This window comes from Aspergillus flavus, chromosome 2 (assembly GCF_009017415.1).
Source record: "Aspergillus flavus chromosome 2, complete sequence".
NCBI classification, from domain to species: Eukaryota; Fungi; Ascomycota; class Eurotiomycetes; order Eurotiales; family Aspergillaceae; genus Aspergillus; species Aspergillus flavus.
In genome coordinates, this window is record NC_092409.1 from 513,142 (window position 1) to 525,750 (window position 12,609).

Here is a 12,609-nt window from a genome sequence, read left to right on the forward strand (position 1 = left end):
ACTTACTGCAGTTATGAACTGGGTGCTTGCCCTGTTAAATACGGAAGCCCAAGTCGGCGCCAGTTACTAGTTGGATAGACTCCGGCTCTCAACCATTGATAAACCAATTAGTGAAGCTACTCAGTAATTGGGCAAATGAGTAATCCAGTATGTAAGGCTTACGCTGAAAACACGTAGCTCTGTGTGACAAAAACAGAGAAAAGAAACAGAGTTCAAGGAGAAGAACGCTGCGTTTCATTCAAGAACAAGGGTTTTGAACTCTCGATCTGCATCGGCCCATTCCTTGAGAAATATCGTCCCTATCCCAAGGCGGCGGGCGATATTAGACTCTGGGTTTCTTTCAACCATCATTGCATTCAAAACAGGAAGGATTTCTGCATTCCCGTACAGGTATTGTAACTCAAAATCGTCCAGGTCGGGGTTCTCTGTAAATCTCTTCTCAAATGCCAAGTCTAAGGCAGGACCCAAAATTGCCCCGTCTCCTATTGATAATGCAACAAATTCTCTAGTGGTGTTCATAGGCGCGGTTTCGTTATATGCGGATATCCAAATGGCACCAGATGGTATTCCAGCTCTGGACCGGATGATGAACATGTCGCGCCTTTTACCAAACTTGCAGGTGTCCAATGTAAACTGTGCGACCTGGCCATAGACAAGGATGTGGCCGGGAGCCAGCTCGCAGTGTTCTATAAGGTTGATGTTATCATTTGCGAATCCACCAAAGGCATCCACCCAGAACGCCTCATACGTCGGCCACCTAGCATCCAGAGCATAGACTGTCTCACTATTGAACCACGGGTCAATTGGGAATTGGCTTGAGATGCAGCCTTCCAGCCAGGCTGCTGCTATATCAATTGCATTGCGTGTACCAAAACTGGACCTCCCTATCCGAGCCTCAGGCTTACAGATGCTAAGCCCACTTTTTGATCCATGCTTGGGAGTCATCCAGATTGCGAGTCCAGCTAACACATGCGGATGCATTATGTTCCCGTCATGAGACACCCATGACCCAGAAGGAAATCTGTCTCTCTTGGTATTCGAACCGTTGCCTGTGGGCACCCAGACAACAGCTTGGTCCATCTGGGAAATTGGTAACCCATAATAAACGCCTTCATCTCCATGCATCGCGCGTAAGACTGCAGAGATGGCACACAGAGCGTCGGATGGAAATGTTAAATGTCGGGTCGTGTACTGTTCCACTACACTCCAATGCTTGTCTACTGTTGGAAAGTTATATGTTGTAACAGGCTCGCAGAGTGCGTTGGACTCGAACTTCACTCCTGGATCTGGATACTCCTGGTAAGTGCCATACTCAGTAAAGTAGAGAAGCCGTGGGGAAAGCATTGCTTCTTGAAGGGTCCATCCTCTCGTAGACCACGTGCTGCAGTCTATACACGTTGCCAGACTTGGTGCTCGGGTAGCTAGAGTGAGATCACCTATCTGCACGGTCTCATGAGCCCAGGAGCGAGGCCTAGTTACTCCCGGTAAGCCATAGTTTGAATCTTTGCCTGCCAATGCAACTAATGTGCAAAGAGCGCATGCGTAAATACGATCCATTTGGTTTATCTGGTTCATCTTTTCAGTTTCATCGCTCTGGTTGATGCAAAGCGGATCAACCCAAAGATATTGCATTCCCATTTGGTTGCAGGCATGAAAAAGCATCTTGGATTGTGAGAGGAAGATCCTCTCGCTGGAAATAGGGTAAGGACGGTAGTGTTATCCTTTGGTTTTTGCCATAGACATAACTGAGTGCCACATACTCACAGTCTGCGGGCGCTTCGATGAGACGGTTTCGGAGGACATCAACGGCCTTCATCCTCTGCGGTCGCTGAAAGAGCTCTCTGTTCGACCTTGTATTGATTGAGTGGATCCACATCTGAATTTCCTTCCAATTCACGTATCCGTCCATAGTTGGAAGTGTGTTGGGCTCTGTAATATCCTTGGTCCTCCCAGTATGGAAACCACGTCTTTCGCTCTCGGGATGACTGCCTATGGCCATAGTAGCCGTGTACCACCAATCCGTGCCATATCATTTGTACCCAAAATAGTCACATCGCAGGACAATGTTCAACTTCAAGGAATGCAAGCAACCCGCCTCCAGCCCGGCTAGCTCTCCATATGTGTTCGTAGTGTGCACAAGTAACCGACAAAGGCAACAATTAGCGCTAGATTTGAAGAATTTAGAAAGAGACACCATGATTTCCACAGTTTGCTTAAATTCTAAGTGTAGACAGATAAACAAGCGTGGGAGTCTCAAGTGACGGCAGAATGGGCATAATGAAGTCTTCCGCGCTGTGCGACATGGAACAAGTGATACAGTTCGAATGAAAGAGGTTTGGGTTGAATCGTTCCTTATAGCCATCAGAGCCTTCACAACGAAATCCTTTGCACAAGCTACAGCCAATGCTTTGGACTTGGAATTCTTCGGACCTGGTTGTGATATTAATACGTTCAGTGCTGAAGACCTAGTCAGATTTAGAGACACGATAGTTATATCCTGGACTCCTAGGCAACTCTTGGGGAACGCTTTCAGGCCGTGTTCTTGGCATGCATCGCTAGCTCGCCCTGAGTGTGAACCTCAATGCCCCACCATGGACAACAGGCTAGGTAGTCAAGCTTGGACAGTCGATCTATCATGTAAAATGCATCTAACCATAGACCTTAATAAATTACACCGTGATAGATAGAGCTTCACGAAGCTGGAGGGGTGGTGGGACCCTATAGTGTTCTCTGCTGGTCAGTCTACTTGGTTATGACTATGCCTCCCAATTAGTGTTGATAGACATAATGATTTTATGCTGTCCGCCATGGTACTTTTACCTGATAATTTAGAAAGACATTCATATAGTACAGACATCTTAGACCATTTCTCGTAGTTAACATGGTTCAACATATGCCTTCTCAAGAGTAGGGCAATTTAAGTTGGCGACACTCGCCAGAGTCTGACTAATGAGCTATCAAATCGCATAGTGCGGGGAAGATAGACAACCTCACAAGTAAGCAACACACCCCCCTCCTTCCATCAACAGCTCTCAATCAACCAGGTTCGATCGTTGTCCGAACTCATTGATACAATGCCCACTGCAAAAGCAACCTTTAACGGTACTCTCCTCGCCGAAACTTCCACATGGGAGGAAGTCGAAGGAAACATTTATGTACGCCATCCTTGTCCCCGCATTTGATATCAATCTGATTAATTTTGAAATAGTTTCCCCCATCGGCAATCAAGGACTCCCTTTTCGCGAAGTCGGACCACACGACATATTGTGGGTGGAAGGGCGATGCAAAATACTTTTCTATTGTCCTTGGAGGTATTATCTTCTAATTCCTGGCTCTGTATATTAGCAACATTAACAGAAACATGCTGATGCTGGTAGACGTGACGGTTCCAAATGCGGCGTGGTATTATCCAGAGCCGTTTGACAAGGCGAAGCATATCAAGGATTTTGTAGCTTTTTGTAAGTTTGAGAAGTGGAGATATCACTTCTATTCTATGGCTCTCTCTTTTCTTTGGTATTCCCATTTCCGGTCAATCTATCCTCGATGCTAATCCGTGGCAGATCCTAATAAGGTCGACGTTAAGGTTGAATGAGTTGTACTCGATTATGGACAAATGCAGTGAGCTCTTTGACGTGTCAACTCGGATATGGCCAGATACAATAGCTACAGATGAAGATCTCACACGTGGCGAGCTCTATCGTTTTACTCTATCATTAAATTCAGAGACCAAGTCGAGAGACAAATATGGAACACAGTTCATGTTACTGTGGTATGAGAGACAGTATCAAGAATTTCATAAAGTCTATTATTTTGTGCCTTGGGCTTTCATGAAGTGGATGTGAGCGGCTGAGTAGGAGCATTGTGTTGACTGAGTGCACAGAATGCCGCATGCCCTCCCAGGCCGGGTCAACACACCCGTTGCAGAAAAACTATTCAGTCTCCAAGAGGATGTTATTATAGGATGTTTTCTTCCCTGAGTACATGTCATCTAGTCAATGTGGGTGCAGGGAAGCTATCTCGTCACCTTGTATTGCCGATCAGCCAGGCATAGTGGCATTGGTCAACTCGGTCAACAGTCCCGTCCAGGCCGTATCTCCGAAATCAAGATTAGCACCGTTGTCGAGCATCTCAGACCATATATCTTCCAATTGCCTCTCGTCCGTATCATCCAGATTGCTGGGTAAGTCACCTGGTGGATCCAATTCGATTGTGGTTGCCGGTGTATAACTGGCTCCAGATGTGGAAGGCAAGGGTTGCCTCGGCATGTCAGGACCGGCCGCGTTTACATTGGGAATAGAGTTGCGATTTGGAGAAGCAGCCAGCTTTTCATGTTTCCAGTGCTTCTGTAGCACACCCATCATGGCATTGATACCCTCTTTCACTAGTGAAGATGATAGCTGAGCGTTACTGAGCATGCGACATGCATCCAGTACCTCCTCCTTTCGCTTCTCGGCTAGAATGTCGTCCCAGTTGAAGCACACATCTAGCAGCAAGATCACGGCAGCCATGAATACGTGATGCATAACAGACCAGACTACTGAGCTTGGCGGTGTGAACTTTGGTTCGTCTTCGTCCATGATTTTTTTGATCTCGAGTACCTTTCGCGCAGATTGAAGGCATACAATATGAGAATAGGAATAAAGTGGCTCACGAGCTCCACGAACGAAAAATTGCCGATGCAGACGGCACAAGCGTGAAAAGTACCCTTGTTGTAGGAGACATCGTTGCCATGCAATTGTGGGGCGATTTTGGTACAGAGATGCGAATCGGCGCCTGGACGTTGGGTCAAGGCGGAAAAATTCTGGTATCTCTGCAAGGGCTTGGTGAAACTTTCGGTCGAGTTCAAGAATCTTCTCGTAGCTGATTTCTATTCCATAAAGGTGTTCGTGGGATGTAGCGTCAATAACTTCCCGACAAACGATACCAAGCTTGAGACGCTCAAGGGAGAAGGACATGTCCGTTGGTGTCGAGATTGGTCGCGGCAATCCACTATGGCATTCAAAATCATCATCGTCAAGATTGAGAGGCTGGTCTACCTTCATGTGTTCTGGGTTGATCAGATAGGTCCACTCTTGAGGACCGCTCAAGAACCCAAGAAACCTGGAAATATTGCAATCAGGGACAGCCATATAACAAAGGAATCAGAATCAGAACCTACCAGTCATACGATGCGATGTCCCACCAAAGCCGCCTTTTTGTCTCTAGCTCCACCGCATCGGGTGGATTCGCCTCCCTTTCCTCCCTTAATCGTGGTGAATCGATGCAATGCAGCTTGAGATTCTTTGCTTGGCTAATAACTGCTCCGTGAACAAAGAGACCACTGACTGATGGGTGAGAGCTTATATTTGATGCATGGTGCATGATAACCATTGCTGCCTGTAAGCCCTCGACCGTGGGATTAACTGGGTAGTTGCTTTGAATCAGGGCGGCGCCGGTCAAAAAGGAGAACTCGCGACTGCAAAGCTCTGCATGAATAGAAGACTCCACGGATAGTTGCAAAAACAACGAGCTGGCGGCCATACTGAAAAAGAGTGCTAAGTGATTCAAATTAGGCGGTTGGCCTCTTTCAATGGCTCGGTAGATACCATCTATCTGATCCTCCGCGCGCTTAGGAAATATGATGTGGTAGAGATAATCAATATAATTTGTATAGTATCGAAAAAGTGCCAAAGCCTCATGCTTATGGGGAAGAAACGATAGCAAATTGACTGTCGCAGGATCCTCCCGGGACGCATTCCAACTTCGGCAGGAAACCGGGAGCAATGTTCCCGGGGGAACAGAATCATCCTTATTCCTCAGTTCATCGAGTTCATCTCTCAGTAGCTTTGGCGTGGCTGTTGGCACTCGTTGACCCATGTGAATGTTTTCCAGCCAGTCCGCTGTCATCAGTGATTCCCGGCTGCGGTACGATGGTTGAGGGTTCGCAACAGATTGTGTATCTGCTCTTCGCATCTCCTGAATCTCGGGTGTGTTTCCCTGACCAGGAACGGTTGCTTCTCTTTGGTTTCCATCTTCCAATCCTGCATTATGCGTGTCCGCCGCAGCCGGTGCAATGACATAGCTGCATGGCAGTCTTCGGGTGACGCAACTACTGCATGGCTGCTGCCGGTTACATTTCAGCTTCTTGCGTCTGCATGACTCGCACGATACTGGATCCTGCCTTGTGGCACGTTTTCGAGGCTTCTGGTGCAGCTCTGGTCCTATTCTACGCTTCATCACGGGAGATGTTGACAGATGTCGTGGGTCGTTCGATCGCGGCCAATTGCCGGGCGGGCGGGTCACGTGCAGCATGGCTATGTTATGGAATACTAACCGAAAGAAAAGATGATATTGCGCAGTGATAGGCAATAATGAACTATTTTGCAAAGCAGAGCAAGGGAGGACTATCTTCTAGTTTTTGTGTAGACTTTGGAAACCATTTTATCGGCCAATACCCACAGTTGTACCCCTTCTGAACCGTCTCGGAGCTTCCGCGGATACTCCGTTCGCAGACAACGATGGAGGCAGAACGCTCTTGTGTCAAAAACAAAAAAAAAAAAAGGCAACTGGGTCAGTTTGGTCTTTATGTGTTTCCGCGGATTCTCCGATTGGCTTGCGGCCGGTCTACCTCTAGTCATATAATACACATATCATTCCTAGCCAGTTTCGTTCTGTGGAGTAAATCGTGACGAAACACTCTGACACTTTTTCAACTGCAAGGATAACGTGCCCTAAGAGAAGGCAACTTTTGTCGAGCGTATCAGTCTGTTATCATGGCCAAGGGCAGCTCAGCACCACCAAACCAGAAACCTCCCAGCGAGTATACGTATGTCGTGTCGCAAGCGGTTGTCGATAGATTAATAGCTGACTGGGCCTCACAGACCGCGGGCATGTTTAACAATTCTAGGTTCATTTACCGGTCTGTTCTGCACAGTTGGATTTATGAACTCGTTCGGGGTGTTTCAAGAATACTATGGGAAAGAGCAGCTCGCCGACAAGTCCGAATCAACGATTGCATGGCTCGGTGCAATTAGTATCTTCTGTATTTTCTTCATCTCAGTGTTCTCTGGCCGATTGCTTGATGTTTTTGGACCTACTGTTAGTCAATCTTTTCGATGGCCAAAAGCCGATAGCTAATAAGTGACACAGTTTATGCTCTGTATAGGCTCGCTAGGCACCGTGTTCTCACTCATGATGGTGTCGCTCTGCAAGGAGTTCTACCAGTTTATTCTCGCGCAAGGAATCCTTCTCGGCGTATCGCTCGCACTGCTAGCGTGCCCAATGCTTGCCCTCGTGGGACAACACATCAAGGTGAAGCGTGGCGCAGCGCTGGGTATAGTCCTCGGTGGCTCTTCTCTCGGGGGCGTGATGTGGCCTATCGCCATCAACGAACTACTTCAGAAACCGAACATTGGATTTGGATGGACAATGCGGATTGTCGCGTTTATAATGATTCCCCTATTATCTGTCTCCTGTATCTGCTGTCGGCCACCCAAGACAAGCCCCCCTCCGACTCAACGGCCTGCGTCTGATGAAGAGGTCACGATAACCGAGACCAAAGCATCCGCCCCTAAAACTGACTATTCCGTTCTAAAAAAGCCCAGCCTCCAGCTATCCTGCCTCGCCTTTTTCATCATCTATTTCGGAATGTTTTCTCCATTTTTCTTTACTACCTCCTACGCAGTCGCAGAAGGGTTCTCAACCGACCTGGCGTTTTATACCATCTCGATCGTTAACGGTGCTTCATTCTTCGGTCGTGTCCTTCCTGGTATTGTCGCGGATCGGTATGGAAAGTTCAACTGCTGCATCGTGGCTACTTTCTTCTCCGGCATTATCGCGCTCTGCTGGACGAAAGCGACTTCCGTAGCTGGCTTGGTTATGTTTTCTCTCGCATATGGATTTGCATCAGGGGTAAGCTTTCCAAATTGAAAGGCCATGTGACCAAGGCTAATAATTGTTCAATATAGGCCATCCTTTCCCTACAGCAAGCCTGCGCTGCGCAAGTCGCCACGCCACAAACAATCGGGTTGACCATGGGTACCGTCATGGCAGCCACATCTTTCTCGTAAGGATCAGAGATGCTAAGAGTTATTCTAAATGCCCAGCTAATATTATACACAGAGCCATGGCTGGAGTCCCTATTAGTGGTGAACTGGCAGGCAAATACGGGTATCTGGCATTGTCGATCTACTCCGGCGTGAGTCTTTTGGTAGGGAGTGTTCTGTTGGCGGCGGCGAGGTTCGTCCAAAGTAGGAAGTTGCTTGATGTTGTGTAGAGGTATATGATTGGAGCTGTGGATTTCTAATATGCTTTGAAGGCGCCCTGTGAATAGTCGATAGACTTCGATCTACTACGGCAATATGCGATCATAGATCACATAGTATATGACTTACTACACTCTCTCGGTGGTTCCGTGAGCTCGAGGTAGAAGAATCCGTTTTGTAAGGCCTGCAGCAAAGAACTCATCATGCAACATCAAGCGGTCTATAGAATGGGCTATACACAGCAACTGTTCCCGAACTTAGTGCACTTCAAAATTGCACTTCAAAGAAGCGCCAATATCCCCTCCGACGGCATATCGACCTCATGAAAATGCGCCGGGGCCACGAGCGAAAAAGTCCGAAGCTAAAAGACTTTCAGAAACCATGCCAGACATGTGCAAAGATGAATTACTCTATTCTCAGAAATTACCTGTCCAGAATACCGGCGTCCAGCCTCTTGAATCCGCCAAATTGATATCTGCATTAGACCCCACGAGAATTCTCACGTGGTCAAGATGCCCAAGCTCTGCCGCTAGTGACAGCGAAGTACGGCCTTCATTATCCATCCAGTCGAGAAGACCCGCTTTATCTATTAGGAGCCCAAATGAATCAGTAGGACGGCATTCCACAGCGAAGAAGATGCTTGTTCGGCCGTCAGAGTTGCAGAAGTTCAAGTTGATTCCTTTGTGCTGCAAAAGTTTATTGAGCACTCTCCACTCCGATGTCGCTTTCGCCAAGGGTGATATGCCGTCTATTTGGAAACTGATGTCCAGTAATGAATTTCTCAGGTAATTTTCGAGCTTTTCGATGTTTCACTTAAGCAGTTCGGATCTCCTTTTCGCAGGCGTGATTACAGACGTGATTCTGGAAAGAAAATCGAGCTGAAGTCGAGCTCGAGCGATCGCTTCCTGAGAAGAATTATCGTCACACAATGTGGATTCCATTTTCAATGGATCTCTTTTTGTGATGATTGTAGTCGGTATTGATGTGTTGGATGTCACAAAAAGAATCTCAACGTACCTGAGGCTTCACGGGCATTTCAGGCGGCTGATGGCCAGTGCCAACTTGGAAGGGTAGAGAAAGGACATTGGCGAAAGGACTGGCAGCTAACGCCTCATGTGACGGGTGCTCTTCGCAGCAGGATCCCTGACGCCTTTTAGCTCCCGGGTCTATGGGAGGCCTTGTATGGTTCCGAGGAAAAGTGCTCCTCGGGCTCCATTGCTCATTGCTCTGCTACAGGAGTCTCCTTGATTTCAGAATTTGAACTTACCATGCCTCTTCGAAAACGAAGACGCTGGACTTGTTTTCCCGGGCGAGAGAACACCAAGAAAACAAGTATGAAAGAAGATAAGCGTGTAGTCACGTACTGCAACATGTCCGAAAAGAACACTTGACCATATCGCCATAAATGACCGTCTCTGGCCCAGAAATGCGGGGTTGGCGAATTGCCCCTCACGTTCGTGGTCTAGTGTATGCCGCTCGGCCTTTTGAATTTCCTATTAATATGGAGACAATGAAGTCCAACATCATGTTAAAGCCTTGAAGCCTTCCATCATCCTTGCTTTACCTGGAGATGCGTATCGGGCTGCCCTGGCGAGCGGTGAGAATACAGTCATAAATCAGAATGTCTCCGGCTGGCCCTAGTCCCTCGATTGTTCCTTGCTGTACACCAGCCAGCTTTACCCTGGTGCACCGCCCTCCCCCCAGCAATGCTGGTAGCGATTTGCACAAATCAAATTGTCAAGAACACCAGCCTCAAACATACCAACCCCTGGTGAAAATGTGTACTTTAAGAACTCGCCTTGGTCTTCGGAATTGGAAGTGTGGGCGCTGCACAAGGGCAGAAACAGCATGCGCTAATTCGATACCCAGAAAGAATCGGGACCAAATTGAGTCTTTGATTAAGTCCATGATTTTCCTCTGCCAGGAATCTCCAGAACTGATCTCGAAGATGGAAGAGCTGAGCGCGCTCGCGAATTGTCATACCCACCGACGCAAAGATCCAGAAGATGCCCGAAAGACAAAATGGATGGCTGCTTTTCCGGCGCAGAATAGTGACGTGCGTTATGTCGAGGTGCAGGTCATGGAATTACTTGGGTCTGCTTCCACTCTATGCGGTGCAAAAGCAGAGTCGGGTTCATGTCCGAACAAGATCGGAGGCCGAAAGGTTCAAAATTTTCAGAGAATAACTGACGAAATAGTGAGGCTCAGTACGTACCATAGAGTCTCAGATATTGACTATCATCTCGGAATGCTGAGAAGAAATATGTACTGCTCCGACCACGAGCTTACCATGCATCTTCAAAAAGGGGATTATTGGAAGTCCAAAATCCTGGGAATTTGCACAACAGCAGACTTCGGCGTGGGACTGCCGACTCAGTCTGTGGTACCCTATGAACCTGAATGCAAGTCGTTAGGTTCAGAATCTACCGAGCACTGCGACGGGTTGTATTTGACGGGTCAACAAATATCAAGCTTGAGAATACCGGAAGATTCAGCCTTGGTTTTGCTGGAGGGGTTTGACACTACCCCCTTTCTGATCCTTCCAAGAAGGAATAGACGCAGCCCAAAAACCCTGAACGACTATATTCACGAAAGAATCTGCCGAAGTCTGAGTACCCGGCATCGGAAACCCGGATATATCTATGCTTTTCAAGCAAAGAGTAACCCGGAGTATATTAAAATAGGATATACGACTGGATCCGTTATTGAGCGCCTCCGATCGTTGATATTCGACTGCAACAGGGAAATGACGGTGCTATTCCCTACCCCCCCTGAATCTGTGAAATCAGTTCCGAATGCCTGGCGCGTTGAGGAATTATGTCATGCGGAATTGGTTGATTATCAAGTCCAGGTTGATTGTACAGGGTGTTTGAGTGAGCATCGAGAATGGTTCCAGATCTCTGCTGCAGATGCATTTGCGGCGATAAAAAAATGGTCTGCGTGGATGAGAACCACACCATACGACCCAGTGCTTGGGAACTTGAAAGAGAAGGAGAAGCGCAAAGCTTCGGAAATGGACCACTTCATGAGCGAACTAGCAAAGTCGGAAGGTTGAATAGAAGCGACTTTGAAAGTGTGGTCTTGGAAGGTCTACAGTAGAGCATACTTGAAATCCAATTGTCTTTTTACACTAACCGTGGAACCGTGTCCAGACAGGAATATTCATTGGCTCGGTAATTAAATGGAGTATCTGGATCCATAGCTTTAGGAGGGGGTGGTTCTCCGGCCAGTGTGTCTCCGGGCTAAAGGCGACTTATCACCAGTGCCTGAGATCCGTAGTGAATTAAATCCGTAGAATTATATCTTGAAGAGTTTTTGGTCTAGAGCTATAGATTTATTGTTAGAAAGCTGTGGTAGAACGGCGTTGGCTCTAGACCCTGTGATCTCGAGCTGTTAATTCAAGGCTATATTTCTAAGACCACAGACATAGATCTACATTAGATATATATCTGCAGCTTTTTATCCATTAACTAGCGGATAGCTTCTACTATCTCCTTATAATTAAATTATTCCCAAATATTATAGAAACTGTGTTTACACTATCCTTAATCACTGTCTCAAAGCACTGCCCAACGGGTATCTGCCATAGATTCTGGTTATAATAGATTGCCTGTGCCCGCGCTTGCTTACAATAGCTGCCATTCGCTCCACTGGAAATGGGTCCGACAAGTCAACTGTCACTTCACAAACTAAGCAATTCCACTCGCCGTGTTATCATGTGCGCGGAACATTATTGTCATCTCAGAGCACTCGGGCGCACCGCTGGCTTCTTCTCGTTTCGAAGGTTGAATCCACTGTGGTCGTGTCTCGGCTGTGACCTACTCCAGCAGGCAATGAAGACAACGGGCCAATATGGTCTTTTCTTATTAGAAGCGGGTCATATCTTCTAGCAACACTATTAGCCCCTTACCTGTTTAAAGCCGAGTTTGGCCTAGGATACATATAGAAAGAGGAGAGGTTTCCTATAATATTATCTTTCTTGTTTAGCACTTGCTCGGGTCTTATAGGACTAATTTCCTCTTAAGATAATTCTCTGAGAAGGATTAGAAATGTATATAATACATAGATTTCGTAGTACTTATACTGGGTTCTTGGGTATAAGTACAGAAATATTACGGGAATTCTGCTGGCAGAAATCGATGAGAATCCGTTGTTGCGGGGTGGCCGCTATGATCCTCCGTATCCGGGTTGCTCCCGGGCCATTTCCCCGCTTATCAAACGTGATAAGTTCGAGCATTTAAATAAATCCTCCAGGTGGGGCCCTTCTCTTGAACCAACCATTCTTCCTTCCATTCCCGCTCCAATCCAAGAGGCAGCATCAGCTTCACCAGATCACCGATGCCACGTCCAAAGGTACGGCCGGAAA

The 12,609-nt window shown here is 47.3% G+C and overlaps 6 protein-coding genes across 6 annotated transcripts; 3 read left to right on the top strand and 3 right to left on the bottom strand.

The window, feature by feature from the left end:
- Nucleotides 1-234: 234 nt before the first annotated feature.
- F9C07_9569 (heterokaryon incompatibility protein-domain-containing protein) lies at nt 235-1,662 on the bottom strand (the record flags this gene model as incomplete). Its single annotated transcript, XM_041284953.2, has 1 exon — nt 235-1,662. One exon carries the CDS (start codon nt 1,660-1,662, stop codon nt 235-237), a length of 1,428 nt encoding a protein of 475 aa, XP_041142014.2.
- A 1,412-nt stretch (nt 1,663-3,074) lies between these two features.
- On the top strand, nt 3,075-3,592 carry F9C07_2224961 (DUF427 domain protein; the record flags this gene model as incomplete). Its single annotated transcript, XM_041290205.1, has 4 exons — nt 3,075-3,155; nt 3,209-3,311; nt 3,378-3,458; nt 3,561-3,592. The coding sequence occupies 4 exons, from the start codon at nt 3,075-3,077 to the stop codon at nt 3,590-3,592; spliced, it is 297 nt and encodes a 98-aa protein (XP_041142015.1).
- Nucleotides 3,593-3,752: 160 nt separating this feature from the next.
- On the bottom strand, nt 3,753-6,291 carry F9C07_2251625 (uncharacterized protein; the record flags this gene model as incomplete). Its single annotated transcript, XM_071510076.1, has 3 exons — nt 3,753-4,381; nt 4,409-5,100; nt 5,159-6,291. 3 exons carry the CDS (start codon nt 6,289-6,291, stop codon nt 4,038-4,040), a joined length of 2,169 nt encoding a protein of 722 aa, XP_071363500.1. The 3' UTR covers nt 3,753-4,037.
- A 461-nt stretch (nt 6,292-6,752) lies between these two features.
- Nucleotides 6,753-8,254, top strand: F9C07_9573 (putative MFS monocarboxylate transporter; the record flags this gene model as incomplete). The annotated part of the gene is made up of 5 exons (XM_041290214.1): nt 6,753-6,805; nt 6,861-7,077; nt 7,129-7,890; nt 7,947-8,044; nt 8,101-8,254. The coding sequence occupies 5 exons, from the start codon at nt 6,753-6,755 to the stop codon at nt 8,252-8,254; spliced, it is 1,284 nt and encodes a 427-aa protein (XP_041142017.1).
- A 327-nt stretch (nt 8,255-8,581) lies between these two features.
- F9C07_2125436 (T5orf172 domain-containing protein) lies at nt 8,582-11,724 on the top strand. The gene is made up of 4 exons (XM_071509081.1): nt 8,582-8,604; nt 8,653-9,148; nt 9,261-9,386; nt 9,511-11,724. Exon 4 carries the CDS (start codon nt 9,865-9,867, stop codon nt 11,296-11,298), a length of 1,434 nt encoding a protein of 477 aa, XP_071363502.1. The 5' UTR covers nt 8,582-8,604; nt 8,653-9,148; nt 9,261-9,386; nt 9,511-9,864; the 3' UTR covers nt 11,299-11,724.
- Nucleotides 8,930-9,739, bottom strand: F9C07_1180617 (uncharacterized protein). The gene is made up of 3 exons (XM_071507690.1): nt 9,511-9,739; nt 9,261-9,386; nt 8,930-9,148 (listed from the first exon to the last, which is right to left on the bottom strand). The coding sequence occupies exons 1-3, from the start codon at nt 9,613-9,615 to the stop codon at nt 9,053-9,055; spliced, it is 327 nt and encodes a 108-aa protein (XP_071363501.1). The 5' UTR covers nt 9,616-9,739; the 3' UTR covers nt 8,930-9,052.
- Nucleotides 11,725-12,609: the final 885 nt, after the last annotated feature.